The 22866-nt window shown below is 37.5% G+C and overlaps 1 protein-coding gene across 3 annotated transcripts in view; it reads left to right on the top strand.

Annotated features, from left to right (window-relative positions):
- The window catches only part of STIM2 (stromal interaction molecule 2), a 64373-nt gene extending 42299 nt beyond the window's left edge, over window positions 1–22074 (top strand). The window contains exons 3-13 of one of the 3 annotated variants that reach the window (XM_041402696.1): window positions 4282–4396; window positions 11283–11394; window positions 12058–12173; window positions 13424–13601; window positions 14509–14686; window positions 15259–15426; window positions 15626–15726; window positions 15972–16210; window positions 19564–19765; window positions 20039–20187; window positions 20575–22074. In XM_041402696.1, the coding sequence (XP_041258630.1) occupies window positions 4282–4396; window positions 11283–11394; window positions 12058–12173; window positions 13424–13601; window positions 14509–14686; window positions 15259–15426; window positions 15626–15726; window positions 15972–16210; window positions 19564–19765; window positions 20039–20187; window positions 20575–20612 (1596 nt within the window). In that variant the 3' untranslated portion in view covers window positions 20613–22074. Of the gene's footprint in view, window positions 1–4281; window positions 4397–5230; window positions 5301–11282; window positions 11395–12057; window positions 12174–13423; window positions 13602–14508; window positions 14687–15258; window positions 15427–15625; window positions 15727–15971; window positions 16211–19563; window positions 19766–20038; window positions 20188–20574 lie in introns of those variants that run through there. The other 2 variants (XM_041402694.1, XM_041402697.1) reach the window with 2 other exon arrangements.
- The last annotated feature ends 792 nt before the right edge of the window (window positions 22075–22866 follow it).

The raw sequence follows: 22866 nt of genomic DNA, 5'->3' as shown, positions 1-22866 counted from the left end.
ATTGCTCTTAAAGTAAACTTGTCAGTTAGAGGGTCTATTTTAAGTTGATGAAACTGAAAATCATAAACTTGAGCCTTCACCCAGAACAAAATAGAAACATCGTGAGAGTGGTTCCTGCTGCTGTTAGTGAGTGTGGTTAATTTTACTTTTCTGTGGCATTCTTGAAAGAATGCAATTGCTTGTTTGCTCTGCAGTCATGTCTTGCAGCATCAAAATTTTAAGGTTTTTTATTTCTCTTTCTTTCTTTCTTTCTTTCTTTCTTTCTTTCTTTCTTTCTTTCTTTCTTTCTTTCTTTCTTTCTTTCTTTCTTTCTTTCTTTCTTTCTTTCGCTGCTATAGTACTTTGGGATCAAAACTCTAGTTTCAAGTCTAGGTGTGGTGTTTTTTTGATTCTGTACTTGTTTTTGAAGTAACTGCTTTGACAAATGATTATTTTTGTTTCATACAGAGTTTTTTAGGCAACTTATCTTCTGCTTTCTTGGTTTCAACTTTGTAGTCTTAAAAGGACTTCTCCTTCCTGAGTAATTATGTCGGCTAAGATAATACTTAGATATGTTTTTCTTAGAGCTTATTCCTTTAACCTCCCTATTTAGAGTTATTTTTCTAACCCTTTCTTTGTATACTTAATGACCAGGGCAACAGAAGAGAGATTAGCTGCCATGACAAGGAACAGAAAAATCCTCTTTTTAACTAGAGGTGTTCTGTTTTTGTCTTTCTTCAATTTAGGTCCAAGTTCTTTTTCTTAAAGAAGCACTTCCATATTAGGCCACTTTTGAAACAAACATCTTTTATACAAAAGAAAGATATTTGATGTTGTTAGATACCTCTTTGTTAGGGAATGCACTTACTCTTTGAAACACGGTGACCTCCTTCCAGATACGTGCACTGTAACTGTAGTGTTGTGACCTTGTGGTGTCAGAGGACCTCTTTAAGGAAGTCATCGTGGCTATTTTCTAAGGATCTGGGAGCAGTACGGGTAGGACAGAACAGAAGAGGGGCTTTTGAACAGTTGGAAGTAGTTCTCACAGATGTACTATCTCTGCCCCTGAGCTGGTTACTAACTGCAAGCTGCTTTCCAGTTTGTGTTGACGTCCGTTTTGGAAGAGGGACGTAGTCAGATACTCCAGTGGGTGTCCCGGTGGGCGCCAGGTGCGCTCCGCCCTTCCCTGTCCCGGGAAATCCTGGGCAGCGCGCTCGGATCCGCGCTTCCCGTGCGGCTGCTGGCGGCGCCCTCTGCGGGCGGCGCGGCGGAACTGCAGGCGGAGCCGCGTGCCGGGGGTGCCGCGCTGCGTCCGCCGCTGGCTCGGGATGCGATCCTGCAGAGCCTGCTCACGGTGGGATGGGCAGAGCTGGAACACTTCGGCATCTTCCTTCTCTTCTTTGCTTCTAACAATTGAGTACTGCTGTTAACAGCAGTTCAGATTTTCCTTGACAGCACGTGTAACTGAACAAAAATTCTCATCCTTCGATATTTTACAGCCTTTACTGACAACTATCAGTAAAGGTAGCAAGTGTGTACAAACAAAAGTGATCTGAGTTTTAGTTGAGAAATCTCAAAATTGGCACAAGCCTGTATATACAACATATTCTGTCCCTCTTCAGCAATTTGATCACCCTACAACACTTGTTTTGAAAAAAATGTCCACGCCTGACATTTGGGGTCTCCAAGGATGGTACATCATGAGTCAATAGAAAGCTGAAGAGTGAACACTAGCATTACTGTAACCCCCATGTGAAAAGAGATAATCTTTACAGAGAGGGACATATATTATATGTTTTTGCTGTATTTTTAGTATGTTTTTTGCAAGCTCCTGAAAGATATTCTGGGGATGTCAGTTGACAGCAGATACTTGCAGTCTGGAGGGAAAAGGTAAGGTGGGAAAGCATCAGTTCTTTCCTGCTGTTTCACCTGTAAGACTCTACTATATAATCTGGAAAGGTTTCGGGACATTAGTGGATAAGAAAATTATTTTGTTTGTTTTCTTTTTGTCTAGTTCCTGCTCTTCAGTTTAGCCTTTATTAAACATGGAGTGGGAGTGAACAAGACAATCCATCTTTCATTACATGTTGCGTGACAATTGTAGAATTTGGCAGCTTCATGGTAGCATTGCCAATATGGGAAGTATTCAGAGTTCCCACTTGGATGATGGAATATGCAACAGATACTTTTACATTTGCATACAGTTACAGCATACAGTTCTGTGCTTATTAAACCTTTTTGCTGTTGCTGATCCATGGTTTTTCAGAAGTTCTGTAATTGCCTTAACCCCATCAAGCTGCTGTTTTCAGTTCTCATATATTTCGTAAGTTTCTCATATATTTCTCATGTATATGCATGTGTGTGCGTATATATATTTATATATCTCAATTTATGCCATTCTTACACTCATGGGGAAGAGGAGTTAAAAATGCTTATGCATTTATATGGGCTAAACAGAGCTATTCTAGGAATCAAAAGACTTTACAAAACTAATGTCTGACAATGAGAAAAAGTTTTAAAGTAATAGATAAAGACGAGAGGATTTACATCCCATCAGTGTTTCAATACTATGGCTCTGTGGTTTGGTTAAGGAGGGCAAGCTAGTATGTTGTCCCAAGTCCATCAGTTAGGGGAGAAACTTGAATCCATTCACAGTCTGAGATTCCCTCACATTCTAGTAAAAATATTTTAGTTAGGGAGGATTGGTAAGTGTTAGCTTTTGCTTGCATATTTCTGCTATTGTATGCTGTTTCTTTTTATTAAGAGTTAATATTATTGTTATTGTTTATATTATTGTTTATCAATAATATTATTGTTTAACGTTGGCTACTTTTCAGTGTCTCCTGCAGTTTCTGAATGGTATAATCTCTAGGTCTGTTAGCAATGGAGCCTTTGTTATAGATGGAGCCTTTGCGGGATGCTCTGCACTTGAATTATTACCTGGACTGAATTTTAAGAATTGAGTTCTTCTGCAGTGCATCGCTAGCGTGGCTTTCTTCCTCGCCTCTCTTGAAGTGGTGATGACGTATGATCAGCTGTATAAAAGGCTGCTTAGTGACTTGGCTGTCATGACTATCTGTAGCTGGTTTTGTTTGAGCAGCTTTATCCTTCATGAACTGAAGAAAGCAAGCCATCTACTGTGGAAGATTACTTGGTTTTCTGGTACTGTTAGTACCAGGTACTAGTTTTCTGATACTAGTCCCAAGGTCTTCACCCAAAGAGACTGTTCATACAATGCTTTCAGGGACCGATACTTACGAAGGGTTTTCACTGTTAATAGGAGGTTATTTACCAACCAGATTCCAGCTTTTCTAGGCCTTTATGAAAGAAAAAAATTGAATGAATTTTGCAGTTCCATGACTTTTCTTGGTTATGTATTTGGAGAACTGTTTGTAGCAACTTGTGGAATACTGATACAACACTGCCATTATATAATTGTGTCATAGAATCATGGAATGGTTTGGGTTGGAAGAGACCTTAAAGATCATTTGATTCCAACTTCCCTGTTGTAGGCAGGGACATCTTGCACTAGATCAGATTGCTCAGAGCCCAATCCAACCTGGCCTTGAATGCTGCCAGGGATAGGGCATTTACAGCTTCTCTGCACAACATGTGCCAGTGCCTCACCACCCACTCTGTATGTCATGATTGCATGATATTTCTTTTTATAATGTTTGCTAAAAGGCTTCCTATTAATTACTGAAAATGAAGCAGCTTTATGTAATGCTTCTGTGCTTGGAGTGTAACCACTGAGGAATGATTAGCAAGCAGAAAATTGGCCCTCAGATGACTTCTGTTTTTTAATTTGATGAATAGAAGTCAAATTTTTGTTGTCTAATCAAAAGACTTTAATACTACTTAGTAAACAGCTTACTCTCATCCCTCAGGCAGTTGCATTTAACTGGCGTGGCAGGATTCAGGCATTACTCATCCAAAAATGACTGGCACACTTTCAAATCTTACATGGCCTTATTTTCAAGGAGGGGAAGTTGGTTAAATGTCATCAGAATAGAGAAGTGCACAGTGTGACTGTGTGGTGTGTTCCTGTAATCACTGAGGCATACTAATAATGTTGAACTCAGTACAGTGGCAACTGCATCGTCAATTTCTAGGATTTCATAATTGTGAAAAATCTTGTAAGAGTGTTTAACTTACTTTCTGAGTCTGATGTAAAAAACTCAGATCAATTCTCTGCTGCTGCGTGGGGAAGAGATGGGAAAGACTCTACCTGATTTCTGTATAGCTTGTCTTCAGAAATTGTCATTTAGGCATTTAAGATGATATTTTTCCCTTTTTTTTCAGTTTCTAAGGGAAGATATGCAGTACAAAGATGCCTCAAATAAACATAGTCACCTGCACAGAGAAGACAAGCATATCACCATTGAGGATCTGTGGAAACGCTGGAAAACGTCTGAAGGTAGGTAAAGGAGTATAGCTGAAAATGACATAGTTATAATTCAACAATTTTTCCACCAAGTATAGAGTAGTGAATGAATGACCTCTTGAAGCATCTTCATCAATCTGTTTTGACGCTGTTATTTATAGGCATACATAAATCTGACTAAGAACTCATTTAGTCCAGCTAGAGGTAATTTCCTCTTCATGTGCTTTGTGTATTGTAAACTAAGTAAACCAAGATAGCTTAGATGAGGTTCTAATTTATCAAGGTGACTGGTGCAAATGCTGAATTCCAGATTAGCATGTTTTTAATTTAATATACCCTAAGGGTTTCTCTCAAGCTATTTAATTTTTTAATATAGTATTAAGTGGAAAATTAAATACACTTTCACTTTGATTTAAATTTTATTTGAGCTACAAAGATCTAGAATTCTTAGTCCAAAGAATTTTTGAAAAATCTTCTTTAACTTGGGGTACAGTAAAATGTACTGATAACCCAACACCGCCAGCCCTCCCTCACTTTGATTTAAATGGAATAAGTAAGTTGAGCCAACTATTGCAACTATCAAAGTACAGTACTTAATCAGTACAGTGTTCATTGCCAAATGTGTCCCAGGATGTAGTGATTAAAAAAAGAGATCTGGAATGTTAGAATTGTTAGAAGAAAAATACCTAACTTCCTCAGCCCTCATTCCGAAGGTGTTGTGCTGTCCTGGCTGTGGCCAGGAGAGGATTGATTTTCAGCAGCAGTCAGGAGGGGGCATGGCTATGGCTATGGGGTGTTATCCTACACCTACACCCCCACGTCATTGCTGGGAGCCCGAACGGGAGTGTCTCTCTGCTGGGGAGAAGAGGTTCATTCTGGTTGAGAAACATGGGGAATGGACCCATCTGGTATTTGTTTATTGTCAGGGGATTTCCGTGTGAGTAGTTTATTTTTCTTATACCTTTTGTTATTGTATTGTTGCTGTTATTGTTCATTTTCTTATCTCATTGCTGCTTCCAGTAAATTGTTCCTATCTCAACTTGGGATCTTTACCCTTTGTGCATCCAGTTGGAGGGGGAGGGGAAACTGCACACATTTTTTTTGTAAAGGACTGCTAAATTTGAGAATACCATTCCTAAACCATGACATGTTCTAATGGTGAGCACAGAGAGATCTGAAACCTAGTGTGGGTCAAACAACTGAAAGTAAGAACAGGAGGGGAATGAAACCAGGAGTGTAGCATTGGTTCATTCTGCTAATGCAGGAAGTCACTTAAGTGCACTCTGAGGTAATGCATGAAGTGTTTGGAATGTAGTAAATATCTGATTTAACCAGTAACTTTTGGCCTTATCTTTTTAAATATTCGTTAAATACTTATTTGCTGAAGATCCTGTTCCCTGAAAGTATTGCAACTAAATGATCAGAAAAAATTATCTTCTCAAAACTGTAGGTCTAAGTCATGAGTAACTGTTCAAAAATTTAGGCTATAGTGATTCTAGAGGTATAGTGTCTCTGTTGTGTATATCTTTATTCCAGTTCTCTTGAATGTAATGAGTGAGTAAGACTCAAAAGACTTGGAGAGGAATGTCTCATCTCATTGTGTCTGCTTATAGTGGCTTTATTTGTGTATCCTGCTGTGAGAACTAAAATTGCACCAGAGGGAGACCTTTAGAATGAGACTCGAGCAGTGTTAACAGTGGTCTGCTGACTGTTAGAAAGCATGAAGCCCCTCAGAAAATTAACTACTTTATGTGATTTTAGGTAACATGGAAAATGTTGCCATTCCTTTCTGTATGTTTTAAGAATTTTTCATTTATTCGTTTTTTATGTGCCACTAGTTTATAGCAATTTGACAACATTAAACAAGAGGATGGAAGGTAGTGTAAATGATAGTATCAGTAATTTGAGACTCTTAAACAATCTGTTGAGTATCTGTGTGAGAATTGCAAACTCTAGTGCTCCTGACAGTATATACAGAAACATCTTCAGGATCTACTGCTGCGTAGTTTATGCTGAGTAGAATTTGTCCATTCTTTGCCATAAAGCTTGCTTTATGTGAATGTTTATCTTAAATATTTGTCAAATAGCTTAAAGGTGTTCTTTGTTTAACATACTGGTGGTGCAAGATAGATAAGGTCTGAGGAAAGAAAGCAAAAAAAAATGCCATTGCTGTTTGATGTCTCCGTTTAGGATTAAGGAAAGTAGAGGTTACTTTTAAATAATTGATTGAAAAGGATTTTATACACTGAATGTAACACTGAGGGTTGGCTGCATTCAGAGCTCTAAAAATCGTCTAATAAAAGAGGGGGCTTCAGAATGTTGCTTTTTAATATTCTGGCTCTGGGCAGGTTTTTGATGTCCTTGCCTGGTGCAGAATCCTTAATGCATAGTCTAGGCTGGTGCAAGTCAAAGGAAGTTCAAGGCTGTTACAGGTTTTACCTGCATGGCAGGAGTCATATCATAGTTTGAATCAGCATCTAGCCTATTGTTGCTGTGTTGCCACTCAGTTTAAAAGACTCCTTTGGTACAAAACAAGACTATAATTTAATGTAGTTTAGTTAGAATGTGCTTTTTGTGACCTTTGAATTTTTTGAATCTCATAATCTAATTCTACAGAGTGCCCTATTTAGATGGGTGACTGTGAGCTATCATAGCTGTTTAAAATGTAGAAAACACTTCTCTCTGAAAGTCTTCTGACTTCTGTTACTGTGTGTTACTGTTCTTTAAATGTAAATGCCAGTATATGCTTGTTGCGTGGTATTCTTTGACCGTCTCCTCCTCTAACTAAGCAGTATTTATACGTGTACTACAGAGCCTTTCAGCTGTTCACAAGTAACAAACTCAGTAGCTACTGTTAGGTTAATATCAGAGGTGCATCTTCAATGTTTTTTCTGCAAGGGCCTTGAAGAGGTAGTAGTTTTGGGTGTGGAAAAGGGGACAGATGAACATTTGGTTTGATGTCTGAATACCAGTCTTTGTACAATTGTATTTGGAAGTTCTCTCACAGAGTGGCACCTGCCTTCTGTCTTTGCCCCTGTAATTGGCTGTGGTCGTGTGAATTTCCTGTCTGAAGAGCAGGTATTTAGCCTCAGTAGCAGGGGGGCTGTAAAATCAGTGCAGAGCCTTCAGCTGTTTGGTTCTCTGACCTCAGTCTCAGTGAGTAGGGCTGGATGCTGCATTCTTAGTGATGTAGCATTGTCCCTTGGGACCTGATTTTGTAGCCACATAAAAACTGTTGAAGTCAAACCTGGTGTTCATGAATGCTTGGCTGTTGTCAGATTATTTGAATCCTACCAAAACCTAGTTGTTACAGACAGCCTTAAAAACCAAAAAAGTAGGGTTTTTTTTTTACCATTATGGCATATTTGAGCTTTAATGTATCTCCTTTAATCTCCTATTGACTGCCCTACCCTATAATACCAAAAGCCTTCTTGCCTTCTATGTGTACCTCTTTTTTTCCCCTTTAATTCTCTTTCCCTCTTTGTGGAAAATAGGAGGTGAACTAAAGTCTGGTACATTATTTATTAGGGTACAAAGATACAAAAATGGCTCTGTATTTGCATGTGTGATCACCTGTTGTATTCTGATGTACTACTGCCAAGTGTTCTTGCAGCAACTGGGACTAAAGTGCATACCACAAACATGTTGTGGTTGTCTTGCTCTCTAATAATTTGCTGTCTCAGGTTTTAAATATCTGGAAGTTGGAAATGAATGCAAGCAGGGCTTGGCTAAGGATGAGTTACATAATGCTGCATACTGTTGATGTTCCTGCTGAAGGTCCTAAAAACTAAGTTTTGCATCCTTTTGTGTGATATGATAAATTTAACACAAAAAAACCCTTGGTAAATAGCCTGATCTTCTAATTACTGTGGGTTAACAATGAAAAACTTTCATGCAGGGCCAGTTTAAAGCTTCTTTTCACCTTCAGATATGTTGGTGGAACAGTTGAAAAGAAGTAGGAAAAAAACCCCAAAACTCAAACCTGTGGTCTGAATAAAATAGCTGATGGAGGTCTAGAGACTGAGAACTGCTCTGGGGTGTGGACACTGCCTTCTATACCTGCCTGCCCAAGGCACGTTGCTGACATCCTCTCTCTGAAGCTATCTCTTTGTAAAAAGAGGTGTGTGAGAGAAGGATGTTATAATTACTCTGTAATGCTGTATGCATTTAACTTACAGTAATTGAGGTACTGCTTTCTTTTTTGGTGATTAAACTAAGGAAAAATTACAACCTCAGCTAATTAGTGTGAGTTAGCACATTCTAATTGGCCGTGCTGATCAAGATGAATTTCAGCTGTCCCTGCTTGCCCTTCAATACACCTGGTCCTGGTGTATATCACACTTGCCTTGTGTCATGTTTCAGTGCTCCTTGTGGAGAAAGGCCAGTTTGCTTTTCAGTACTTTATGCTGTTGCAGAGCAAATATGTATGTATGTCATGAGTGGAGACAAGTCAAGTAATACCCCATACCAACATATGGTCTGTGGAAGTTACCAACAAAAAAAAGAAGTCTGAATGTTTTTACTGATTGATAGAATAGGAAAGGAAGAACAGTGTAGTTTAGAGTCTGAGTCTTCCTGCAAAACTTGAGTATTTGGGGGCACTGGCATTGGACTTCTGTGAGTGAAGAATTAGTTTACATAATAAATCTAAATTTCTTGCAAAATATCTATGTGAAAAGAGGTTCAGATCTTGACATCCCAGAATAAGAGATGACAGTATATATTCATAACTTAAATGGTTGAGTGGTCAGTTAAAGGGACACAACATAAATAAAAAAGTAATTTGATATTATTTTTTAATAAATGGGTAACAGTATAAGAGTACAGAATGTACAAGTTTCACTTCTGGTTTAGGATAGACTGTGGTTGCTCCTTTTTGCAGTTTCTGTACTAATGGAGGTATCTGATATAGTGATAGGTAATGAATAACAAAGTGCTTTTTTCCAGAATATAACTTATTTGTTTGGGAAAATTTCATTGATAGTCTATGAAGAAAGCATCACACCAGTTTAAGCAGTGCAACAGATGTGATTTGCTCTATGGTAAACCACTTAAATGTGTACCTCATTTCTTTCAGGATAATATGTTTAATATTACCACTGGATTATAGAGACCTGTAAATTTATGTAAAATTTGGCAGAGTGTCTACAAAATTCTTTCAGTAGTAGAAGTGAAAAGTCTCAATGGTATTTTTAACCCTTCCCCCCAACTTAAGTTAGTGAATTGTGTGGCTTCTGAAATTGAGTGTTCTGTACTGTCAATGATAGCCTGTAGTGTGCAGTAGCTATTTTAGGTGTTTTTTCCTCATGTCACAACAAAACAATGCTTTTAGTTTGGATCAGTCTATGAACACATTTTTAGAATGCAGTTCAGGTGATATTTTTCTGCATGATTTTACCACTCTTTTGAGACTTGTAATGACCAGTTAAATGGCTTTGAATGATTTGTAAATCTGATTGCTATAATTCACAAAACAGAAGAATCTTTGCAGTGGGAAAACTACCTGTTTAAAATAGAGCCCAGATATTTTACATAAAATCTTAGAGTAATATAACAAAACTGAGGCTGTGTGAAATCAATACCTGACTGTAGCTTACAAGGAGAGAAGGAAATGGGACAGCATACTGGGAAGGTTGTGTAGTCATTCATATGGACAGATAACAAGAGGTTTGTACTGAGTTTGTTTCTTGAAGCTGTGAGTCTTTGAAATGTGTTCTGCTTCCGTTTATCAGGAATGATAATAATCTTAAAATGTTTAAGCTTATTTTGCAGCTGTGCTAGTGTAGACAAGAGACCTAGAAGTCCTTATTTCAGCTACAGTGTGAACTGAAATATGAATTTGAAGTCATAAAAATTTCCATTGCCTGCAGCTTTACCTGCCAAGCTTTCAGCAGTGCTTTCTAAAGGATTATTGTCAAAAGTCCCCTCTGAGAATGTGTCCTAGTGATAATCTCTGCCCAGCAGTGTCACATGCAAGTAGTTCTAGATAGAGAAATTTTCAAAAAATACCCCAGTTTTTCATGTGAATACATGTCTGTCCAGAAGGAGGCTGTCCCTGTTTCTTTCATATACAGACAGACTTTTGCAGACTCATAAATGGAGTGAACAATTTCCCTTCAATTTTGTCAGTGTGAAGCTGTAAACTGCAGCAGCTGCTCTGTAAGAGAGAGAAATGTGATTTTTTTTTTTTTTGGTAATATCTGTAGGTAGTATTTTCTTAGCACATCTGTAGCTATTTTATGTAGAGTGTTGCTGTTATTAAAGAAAATTGTGAATTATTTTCTACATATTTTAAGTAATTTTTCTTAAGAGTATTTTGCATGCTATTCCACTTTTCTTGGGCATGTTTGGGAGAGATTTAATAGTTTTCCTGTTAATTTTCTTCTGTCTTTTGGTGTTTTCTTTCAGTCTCCTCTCTCCTTCTCTTGTCAGCTCCCATTTTGTGGTTAGAAGGCATAAGCCTCTAAGAAAATTCTTGTCAAAACAAGTTCTTAAGGCATCATCCTGGGGAAGATCTTGGTACATTGCCTCAAATGGTTACAGCGCCAGCTGATGTGTGTTTAGCTCTGCAAGGGTAGTGAGGACAAAGGGGTTGAGGCTGGACTTGGTTTAAGTAGATGAAACTCACAAGATGCTGTCCTGATTTAAACTAAAGCAAAAGACTCAATTGTTCTGTGAAAGTTGTAGTAAAGAAATACTTCTGTTGGTTCCATGCTTGTATATTTATAGTTTGCCTAAGCTTTCACTGGGGAGCATGTAATGAAAAAGGCAAAATGCCAGAAACACCATGGTAATGCTAATTTTTCTGGAATTATATTTGTCTAAACTCTCTTGGTTACTGTAACCTGCTTTTCTACTGCTTGTCTTCTAAGCTTTTGATTTTTACTGAAAACCTGAGTTAATTGAATTTTTCTTTCAGTTCATAACTGGACTCAAGAGGACACTCTTCAGTGGCTTTCAGATTTTGTTGAATTGCCCCAATATGAAAAGAATTTTAGAGACAGCAATGTCAATGGAACGACACTTCCCAGGTGAATATATCTTCTGGATTAGTTTCAAATAATTCCCCATAGGTTGTTGCATTAGTTTAAATGGTAGGAACAACTATGTGAACCTAAAGTCTAGCAAGATACAGTCAAATGCAGGAAAAGAGAAGTGTCCTTGCACTTTTGAAGAGGTGGCTGCATTTTTTTTTTTTCTGCCAGAATATTTCAAAATACAACTTTACTAAAAGTTTTATTTCTTTCTGTGGACCTTATCAAAGGTCACATAATTCTGTGTGGTAGCAAACTTCCTTTTGAACATCTTCTTGTCTATTGTATGAGTATATACAACAACATAACTGTAAAATACCTTCCTGGAGCATAAATACCACACCTGAGTATTGCGTGTATTCAGGAGTTGGTGTCAGAAGTCTGTAAATATACCTTTAACTGTGCTAAATGGATTTATTTAATGATTTTTTTCCAGAAAGAAAAGAATAAGTAAATGATTTTGTTTTCTTCTTTTGCCACAGGCAGATATGCATTTATATATCATTACTGCTATATTGTATTTCTCATTCTTAATTGCATAGTTGTAATCTATATAACTGTGGGAAATGCTGTTGATGTCTTTTTTTTTTTTTTTTTTTGCATAGACTGATTTTGAATATAGCTTATAGAATAGGTAACGTTTTGTCTTGTCATTAACAGGATAGCAGTAAATGAACATGCTTTCATGATCTCTCACTTGAAAATAATTGACCGGAGTCATAGACAGAAGCTTCAGCTTAAAGCCTTGGATGTTGTTTTATTTGGACCTCTCACTCGTTAGTAACTTTTTGGAGTTTTTTTCTTATCTCTTGATTGTAGGAATTCAACAGAGCATATTTTCCATGACACTTGATACTGTAGATAGGACAGCTTATCTATTTTGTGGATGTGCTGATGGATTACTTGGCATGTGTTGTGGAACTCTGCAGTGAATTAAAAATAGTTATTTAGGTGCTGTGAGCAGAACAAAGGTTCACTTCTGTGTGTAAGATCATGTAGAAATTTTAGTGTAACCCCACTTAGATGGATGTTGGCGTTTGTGTCACAAGAAGTGTCCTCTAAATATTTTTGACTGTTTAAATTACATTTATAGCAAAGGTTACATTCATTTCTCAGTTAGCTTGGACAGTGCAGCTGGGATGCTGAAATGAGAGGGGATGACCTACCCCAAGAAAAAAAAATGAGATGGTGATGCAAATCCAACACCTGTGTCTTTTGTGCATACTTGAGTTTGAGTGCAGTTAAATTTAAGGCAGGAGTTCCACGTCTGACCCATTTTAGCATATGCAGCCATGTCCATACCACATCAGCAGTGCTCTGCATGCTTGCTTGCACACAGTTGCAGCTCTGCTCTGGCACTGTGCATGTCAGGTGCTCCTGAACTAGTCAGGCCAGATCTGAGTGGCGATTTTAGGGGACAAAAAAACCACTTTGTATTAGACCTTTAATGCTCACAGAAACTGTCTCTACAGAGGTGCAAGTGATTATAAAAGTTGTACTAACAAAGATGTGTTATGTGAGTCTTGGATATGATAATTAGACAATCCAACTTGTACTTTTTAAAAGTGCTGCTGTTACCATTTAAAAATGTACTTTATTTTTCCCGAGTGCAATTTTAACTCCACATAGCGTATTTAAGTGGGTGCAGACTGGAGAGAACTTGCTGAAATCTAATTACACCTCCTACTGACCTGATGCAGTACAGTTGTAGAACTCTATTTTCACTCTAAATAAAGATGCAGAGAATGTACTGTAAAGGGGTTTAGTAAGCTTTTCTCAGTTGAATGAATATTTTAGTATAGATTAAGTAAATTGTATTAGAGCAAAGCTGCTTATATTTTATGGAAAAATGCTGTGGAATACATTTGAAAGGTAGTTCTTGGGGGTGGTTTGAGGTAAATGAGCTAGAATTCTGTTTAGCATCAGGTTCTGTCTGTCAACTTTTAGCCTGGGGAGTGGAGGGGAAGGCCTTAGTCTGTTGTGTGTATCGATGAAGTAGTTAATGATGTTGTTGTTCTCTGCACAGGTCCCCCTCACAACTGGATGAAGGATTTTATATTAACAGTTTCTATAGTTATTGGTTTTGGAGGCTGCTGGTTTGCATATACACAGAACAGAACCTCAAGAGAACATATCACAAAAATGATGAAGGACTTAGAAAGTCTCCAAACAGCAGAGCAAAGTCTTCTTGACTTGCAGGAAAGGTATAAAACCTAAAAGAAAAAAAAAAGAGAGAAGTTGTCCTTTTGTTTTGAAGCTAAACACAAATGCAGATCCTTTACAGTCTTAAGTTTTTTGCATTAACTGCCTTTGGATTTTGTTCATCTTCCCTTTGCATGGAACTTGTGATTTCAGTGGTGCTGATTTCTTGGGTAGAGATTGCTCCTGGATATTTTAGCAGGCAATACAAAGTTGTGGATGAAGATAGAGAATAGAGGCAGATTCTTTTTTTCCTACAGATTAGAAGTATTTATTGTTCTTTTCATAGAATTACAGTTTATTTTAAATAGTTACATACATGGAAATGAGAACACTTTCTCTTTTTAAGCTTTTAAGATTGAAACAGACCTGAGCCGATTAGTTTCTATTGCATATAAAGCAATGTGAAAGTCAATAGTCTGTGGTGCACCTGTAACACAGTTGTCTATAGAGACTTGTATTTTGATATTACACTTTTAATGAGAGTTCGCTTAAAAGTTTGGGTATTTTGCCTGGCCTGGATATCACGTTGTGTGGTGTAATTGCTGCTGATTCATGAAGCTTGCAGAGTGTTTATTATCACAGAGTGGTTGAGGTTGGAAGAGACTTCTGGAGTTCAACTTGTCCAGCCCCTCCTGCTCAAGCAGGATCATCTAGAGCAGGTTGCCTAGGACCATGTGCAGGTGGCTTCTGAATATGTCCAAGGATGGAGACTCTACCACCTCTCTGGGCAACCTGTGCCACTGTTCAGTCACTCTCATGGTGAAAGTGTTTCCTGATGTTCAGACGGAACCTCATGTGCTTTGGTTTGTGCCCATTGCCCTGTTGCTGGATGCATTTTGTTATCCTGAGGACTACAACTTGTAACAAATATGCTGTGTATTTTCTCATATTTTTTGTTCAATTGTGAAGGCTTGAGAAGGCACAAGAAGAGAATAGAAACGTTGCTGTTGAAAAGCAAAATCTGGAGCGCAAAATGATGGATGAGATCAATGATGCAAAACGTGAAGCTCATCGCCTCAGGGAATTGAGAGAGGGAGCTGAATGTGAGCTCAGCAGGCTCAAATATGCAGAGGAAGAGTTAGTACAGGTATCTGCCAGCTGTTTATAAATTTAGTGTTAACTTTAAATTGGTCCTAGTTTTGTTAGATCCTCAGTAGTGTTTAAAACAGCATATCCTAAATGCTGGATTTGAATGGAAAAATTCTGAGAGTGCTTAATGATTGTCTGTCAGTCATGCCATTATCTAGTAAAATAATCCTGAAACTATTAGAAGCTGTAATCTTTGTATATTAGCTTCTCATAATATTTTGAGAGTCACTGAAAAAATATATACAAAAGCTTTTTTTATCTTGTTATTAGAAGAGAGAGTAGCTTTGTTTCATCTGAGCAGCAATAAATTTGGATTTATTGTGCTAAAAAAATTATCATCGTACAAAAATATTTAAACTTTGAATTAGGAACTATATAGCATTGGAAAAATTATGGAAAGTCATATGCTATATTTCAGAGCTGCCAGATCTGCATACCTGACAACAATCAGCACACACCAAAACTCTGTAAAGCTTTGCTATGTTGCTGTGGGCTATAAAGGTGCTTATAATTCACCTGTTAGTTCTAATGATACTTTCGGTGACACTTTCATTTCTTTTCGATTGCTAGGTTCGTATGGCTTTAAAAAAGGCTGAGAAGGAGTTTGAGTTGAGAAGTAATTGGTCTGTTCCTGAAGCTTTGCAGAAGTGGCTTCAGTTAACGCATGAAGTTGAAGTACAATATTACAATATCAAAAGACAGCATGCAGAAATGCAATTAGCAATTGCTAAAGATGAGGTAATAAATTATTCTTCAGCTACTTAAATATTTTTCTGATCTGTTGCTAGAGATATGAAATAGTAAACACAAAGCAGATAAACACTTGTGCTTTTTTCGTCTCTGAATTGTTGTTTGCTACCTGTCAATATTGCTAATGTTTTGTCATTTGTTAAGTATGCTACTAGTTTTATGCATTTCACTTTACCTTGTTTTTTAGGCAGAAAAGATAAAAAAGAAGAGAAGCACTGTATTTGGAACATTACATGTTGCACACAGCTCCTCCCTGGATGAAGTGGACCATAAAATTCTTGAAGCAAAGTAAGAGGGTTACTGGGACAGGATGCATATTCTTTTGGGATTATTTGCTCCCACAACAGAATTCCTGGAGAGTTATGGAATTGAGTGTCTTAGTGGTTTTGCCCTTTAGAAAAGCAATTTAAAAAATACTAAAATGTGAATATTTTAACAGCTGTAATGGATCTTCTTGTATGCTGGAATGAATGTGTTGCTTTGCTTTATCAGTAAGCACAGTGTATGTAATTTTAATATGTGCTTTTCTTCAGGAAAGCACTTTCTGAGTTGACGACATGTTTGCGGGAGCGTCTTTATCGATGGCAACAGATTGAGAAGATTTGTGGGTTTCAAATCGCACACAATTCTGGGCTTCCAAGCTTGACCTCCTCTCTCTACTCTGATCACAGCTGGGTAGTTATGCCTCGAGTTTCCATTCCTCCCTACCCAATTGCAGGGGGAGTTGATGACTTAGATGAAGACACTCCTCCAATAGTTTCACAGTTTCATGGTAAGTGATGAGCTCAGTAAAAAGAGAGGGGAAAAGTTGTGGGACATGGGATTTTCAGGTCAGGTGGGAGAAGAGTACTGAAATCCAGCAGGATTAGATCAAAGTCAAAAAGACCAAAATTCTATGTAGGATTTCAGATACTAGCTCCAGTGGGACTTAAATGGAAAATTGGGTTTTGCAATAACGATAATATGAGGAAAAAGCCTCTATTTTTTTTCAGTGTTAGAGTGGGGCAAATTCAGCTAAGGTTTTGAAAGTGATTGTCAACCTTGGATTGCTACTTAAACAAAAGTTTGTAATGAATAATGCTGAGTTTCTGTTAGCTCATTTATTCTTTCAGATGGAAGGGATGTGGTTAGTCCAGGGTTCCTTGAGCTCTGAGAAAGATCACATCCTTTGGGAGGCCGCACGCTACATAGCCTTGTGCACATTCTTTAGTGGTTGGAACAAAATCCTGTTGTTCAAGGGAAGCTTTCAGGCAGAATGTTTGTGTTTGGATATAGTGGGTTGGTTGTTTGAGTGTCCGTCAGAGAGGCTGAGCTCTGGAGGGACAGAAATCCAGCTTTGGTTAAACTATGATCAGAAGATACACGCTGGGGATTCAGACCACCCTTGTATCATGAGTCATTGTGTCAGAACAAGAGCCTGCTTCGTGGAGCTTGTGATTAACTGGACTCTAGAGGCAACTCGAAAAGATCAGCTCCCATGCAGTTATTCAAACAAGCTGTTTTAAGCTGAGGAATGAGTAGGAAGGAAAACTGTCATGTGGATACATTTTTCTTCCAGGGCTGGGATTCTCAGAAGAAATTCAGACTGTATTTTAAAATAGCATAAGGTTGCCACTTTGCTGCCTTCACTCAGTGTGCCTTGGACACTTGTATTTCTTCTTAATGTACCAACCTTTTTTTCTGCAGACCACATTGGCAAGTTCATTAATCCTGTTGCAACTTACTGCAAGTTCTGATCACTTTTAAGGAATACTGTTTCTCTAGTTGTCTTCAGTGCAAATACTTTGATTTAAACCCTAGCAACAAATTTATTGGAGACCCAATAAAATATGGATACCTACAGTTAAGCTCCCAATTCTATGCAGAGAAGCCTGTGGTCTGATTTCAAAATAAAGAGCTCCATTTATTGTCATGATTTTCCAAATGGTCTGCAATGACAACACTTGGATATATGTAAAAAAACTTCAGACTTGTGAGTTTTTCAGTCACTCTTCTCATTTAGCTCTTGCTTAGAAGTGAAGCCAGAGAAGAAAGTGCAGTTGATTCAAAGGAAGTACAGTTAGAAAAGGACTGTACTGTTTGTAAAAGCATACTTAGCTGAAACTTTACTGTATGAGGAAAATATACTAAATGATCTGTTGTTGAAACTAGTGTTGAGGAGTCAAATTATTGTAGGTTAGTTCAGTAAATACTGAATTATTCTCATCCTTTAGGCAAAAATAACAAATGCACGCAAGGAAGGACAGAAGCATAATGGCTTGTCTTGGTCATGAGGCTTCAGGCAAAATGCACTGTGCACGAGGTCACTTAAGAAAGGGGCTGTTTCCATCGCTGGATCTAAAGTGGACTGGGCTATTGCCTTGCCTCAGCATCCTTTGGACTCATAAAATTGACAAAATTTGAAGTCTGTTGGACAGACTTCTTTGTGCCAGAGCAATTGTGTTGATAGGCTTATATGGTGTCAAGTAATAGAGCTGTTTGATCAATCTCAAGCTGAAGAACAAAAATGGAATAAGAAATAGTGTCTGACACTGGAAGAAAGTCCTTACAGATGGAAGGTGGTAATGAAACTTCATTACCAGTGTTTTTCCACTGACTTATTGGGATTCAGCTGGTTCCTTGATTTAGTGAGTTTCATTTGCACTGGAAAATTTTACATGTTCAATCTTCATAGCTGAATTCTTCATATTCCTGTGTATATACACCTAAAAAGGATCAAAATGCTTGTTACTTCTCTAAAAATTCACCAATGGTGCAATCTTCGGGGTTTTTTTAATACAGTAAGGAGGGTGATATCTGATTTACCTTGACCTGTAGCACAAATTTCCTAAAGAGATTCTTATTCTCTTATCTCAGTTCACATTTGCTCTTTGAGGATTTTTTTTTTGTAATGACACAAGATGATTTTTGAGCTCCCAACATGTTTTTAAGGTTAGTAGGGAATTCCTCAAAAGTAATATTAGAAGTTTGAGTTATATGTCAACTCTCATGTTGAGAATTGCAAAACTTCCTTTCCTGCTCAGGAGTGGAAATAAATATATGTGTTGGCAAAGGTGTAGTCACTTGCTGTTTAGTGAAAGTTGTGATTTCCTGTACTAAAAGAGAGTGGACAGCTTGTCCTTTTCTGAGGTTCTAGGAAGGGAAACTGTAACTTCTATAGTGATAAACTGCTATTGCAGAAAATAAAATGTATTTTGTCAGTCTCGACATCCTTGTCTACAAAAATAATTAAAGGGATATTTAGCGTGTTGCGTTTGTTAAACAATTTTGAACACCAGTAAGGGTCTGGTGTGTCTTACATAAGCAGTGATGCATTCCATGGGACAGTTTGATGAGGAGTGTGAAACATCCTGAGGCTTTGTAACAACTAGCCTGAAAAGAGGTCTGTAGATTTTTTTCTGGACATATATTGCTGCCTAATAATCTTTTGAAGGAGGAATTGGATTGGGAACATTTGAGTTTATCACTTCCTGTTGGGTACTTTGCTGATGAAGTCTTGTGTGGCTGTCTCCACCCATTCTTAGTATTTTTACTTCCAGAAATTCATAGTTAGCTTGGCAAGAGACAATGTTATCTAAAAGAAAGTTCTTGATCCTAAAATGAGGTTGAATTATGTATTTTCTATTGTGTTATGTAAATGAAATTGGTCTTGTCTGTCTAGCCTATTTTTCAACTAGTGTAGTGTGTATCAGTTGGCTGTTTGGTTAGTCATACCTACTTTGCAAAACTTTTACATTTTCTTCTAACTTCCAAATCACCACAGAAAATACAGGACGTTGCGTAACATAATAATTTCAGCACTGCTATTTTTAGTTTATGAAAGGTTGGGAGTTTCAGTAGACGCTTTCTTTTTGTTCTCAAGAGAGCCAGAGCTTTGGTGTACTTGGTCAGGATAGTATTTGGCAGGCACAAAATCTCTGCAGTTGCATCTTGATTAGCTGCTTCATCTAACTGTAGGATGTGTGAGGTGTGTCAGTCTTTCTTCCTCTGAAACTGTCAAGCAATGTCAAGGTTGTTTAAAAGTCACTGTAGCTGAAGCAGATATCTGCTACTTAGTCTTCAGAGTAGATACTGTTAACATCAATGTCACTTGGAGGGTTTTGGTTTGCTTTTTCTCTGCCTTAGGGTCCATTGTAAAACCTCCCAGCACACTGGCAAGAAGCAGTAGCTTGTGTAGATCAAGACGCAGTGTTGTGCCATCATCTCCACAGTCTCAGCACGCTTTGCACTCCCCTGACCCTGACATCCTTTCTGTGTCGAGCTGCCCAGCTCTCTATCGAACTGAAGAGGAGGAGGAAGCCATTTACTTCTCTGCTGATAAACAATGGTACGGAGATGAGCAAACAGAGCTTGGAACTCTTGATAGGATTATTGAGACTAACAGTTTAGAATTAGAGGTTAAACCAAGCCAAAAGTTAAAGTAATCTGTAGGATAATATAAATTAATATAGTCTACGTGGAGCGGAGAGTTCTTGTCTGGTATGTGTATGTAAATAGCTAGCATGTCATATACAGTTAAGAAATGTTACAATCCAGGGTGCGCTGAACTAACCCTGATTCTCCATTACAATATGTTACTGGCTTTTACATCTGAAACTAGGATCAAAAGCAATGTCAGCTACTGGGCGAAGAGGAGATGGATGGTAACACAATTCTTACAGCATGTTGAGCGTGTACCTACTCTTGTTACATGGCCTCATAGGAAAAGGTTAAATTCCTTTTGGAAGGAGCAAATGAGCTTGTTGAAAGGTAGGGACACTTGTCCTGAAGAAACTTTTTGTATATGATAGGCTTAAATCTCCTTCTTTCATTTCATAACTTTTCTGACTTCACGTGCCAGAAAGATAGGCTTTGTTCTTTGAAGTGAGATACAAATGACTGATTCTGGGCAGATGCTGCTGCCCACAAAAGCAAGATTGCACAAACTAATTCCCTTAAGTTTAGATAATAAAATGATGTAATGCAAGTTGTAATTTTAAATGTTTATCTTAATTTTTTTTGTTTAATTAACTACTAAGGAAAAGTGTGGGTGGTGCTTTTAGACTAATGTTATTGATTCTAAATTAATTTCCTTTTTAACTGTATGAAGGAAATTGTAGTTTCATTATATTTTCTCTTCTCTCTGCTCTGACTCAGGGAAGTACAGGAAACAGGTTCGGAATGTGACTCCTTAAATTCATCCATTGGAAGAAAACAGTCTCCTCCAGCAAGTCTTGAGATGTACCAGACAATTTCTCCTCAGAAAGTATCACCAGAAGAATTCTCACTTGAGGAATCATCTACAGGAGACTCCTCTTCTCTAACTGCAGATGTTTCTAGGGGCTCTCCTGACTGTGTAGGCATGGCAGAAACTAAGAGCATGATCTTTAGTCCTGCAAGCAAAGTTTATAATGGAATCCTGGAGAAGTCTTGCAGCATGAACCAGCTTTCAACCGGGATCCCAGTCCCAAAGCCTCGTCACACCTCATGTTCTTCGACTGGCAGTGATAGTAAACCCAGCCATGAAGCTGCTTCTGTCCCCAGGATAAGCAGCATCCCACAGGACCTCTACCAGAATGGTGAAAAAAATAAAAAGCCATCAAAAATAAAAAACCTCTTTAAGAAGAAGTGTAAGTGAGGTGGGCAGAAAAAATCCTATAGTAATATTATAAAAACTCTATTTTTTAAATCGTTAGGAATGTAATTCCATTTGAGCATTCCAGACTGGATGCCCTAATGGAATACTCTGTAGGTCACCTATACTTAATGACTGTACTGTCAACGGTTGTGCCAGCTGTCAATGAGAAATCATTAAAAGTTCAGACAGTTTACATTAATTTCTGCCTATTTATTTCTTTATTTTTTTAGGCTGTCTTTTTCAGTTTTTTTTTTTTTGTTTTGTTTTGTTTTTGTTTTAAAATTTGATTTGTTGGGCTTTTTTAAGTGTATTCATAAACCATTTGTAAGCCACTTCGGACTCCTAAGCTTTAATGGACTAGTAAGCCTTCCTGGGCTTGCCAAAGTTTCTTGTTTACTGGAGCATCTTCCTATCTTTCCATAGAAATAGGACATTTATTTACTGGACTTTAACAAAAATAAAAGAAGTAGAACTAAATGAATTGCACTACTGTTTTACAGACTGGAACAGTCTCTGCAAGTGAAACTGAAAGACTTGTATTTGACTGAGAAGATGAATCTTTTCACTTTTAGATCTTTTGGAGTTTTTAAGTAGAATTTAGCATTTCTAATTGACTTGATTTCTGGAAATGGAAATGTCATGCTTTTATTATGGGAAGCTTTGTTAGATGCATTTATTATTAGAATGGTTCAAGTCCTGCTGTAAAGATCATTTTTTTCCCAGGACTTTCACTGTGATTTTAATTCACTGCAGGCTGTATGAGAAACAAAACAAAAAAAAAAAAAAGAAAAAAGAAAAAAAAAGAAAAAGAAAAAAGAAAATTACCAAGAGAACAGGCTCTTGATTCCTTATGCAAGATGGTTGTGAAACTTGACTGAAGACTGAAAAAAATCACCTCTCAAAATGAGGAGGGGGAATAGTAGCTTTTGTTTACAGTTTGACAGAAAATGGACATTTGGATTGTGAAAGTTTGTACTGTGGTAAAGATAATAAATTGGAAACATTATTGTGCTTGGGAATGTTCCAATTCTAGCTGATGCTTCTTTCAGACATGTTTCAGAGGTCCTGTTTATTGGAAGCTGTCGTAGGCTACATTGCTTATGCTCACTGCTGTGTATAAGTTATTATATTTTTTGAATTAGCTATTGTTGTCTTAATGTCCTCCTTTTGTAAAATTTCATACACTTTATTTTTGTATAGTTTGAAGATTTAGCTGTTCAGAGATGTCTGAAGTAAATGTTATAATTTTATAATGCATACTGTTATACTAACTCATAATTTTAGATATAAAGATAGATATAAAGGTGAGATGACATGCTTCAGATAAAAGCAATTTTTGTGAAGCTTTTTTAGGGAGAGATGAAATTACTGTGAGGTAACAAGGAAGCCTTCTTAGGGTAGCAGTAGCTAGGTGTTCAAAAACTTCCTATTTTTTTTAAACAATTGGAGACAAGAAATATATGGCTTAAGCAACAGTGCCTTTTATTCAGTTTGAAAATATTAATACTGAGCAGGAATTTCTTCTGAGTTTCCAAAGAAATGTCTCCTGCTCTAGTCAACAGAAGCAATTTACCTAGTGATGACTTAACAGTCTCAGATCTTCCACAGGGGTGTTCTAATTGCCTCAGTAGCAGGTGCCACTGCCAGGGACTTGTGATTAGGGGCTCGCTTCTTACCAATATGTATGTGATGTACTGTGTGAAAGAATTATTTCACAGACTGCCTACATTTTTTCTAGTAAGGAGCCTTCAAAACCTGTAGCTAACTGAAATCAAGTGATATGTGTCTTTTCTATCATTTTCTGTTTAGGT

This window comes from Onychostruthus taczanowskii, unplaced genomic scaffold (genome assembly GCF_017590055.1).
Source record: "Onychostruthus taczanowskii isolate IOZ18803 unplaced genomic scaffold, ASM1759005v1 scaffold2, whole genome shotgun sequence".
In the NCBI taxonomy this organism is placed as follows: Eukaryota; Metazoa; Chordata; class Aves; order Passeriformes; family Passeridae; genus Onychostruthus; species Onychostruthus taczanowskii.
Note: the sequence above shows the minus strand (reverse complement) of the source record. Positions and strands in the feature narration are given on the sequence as shown.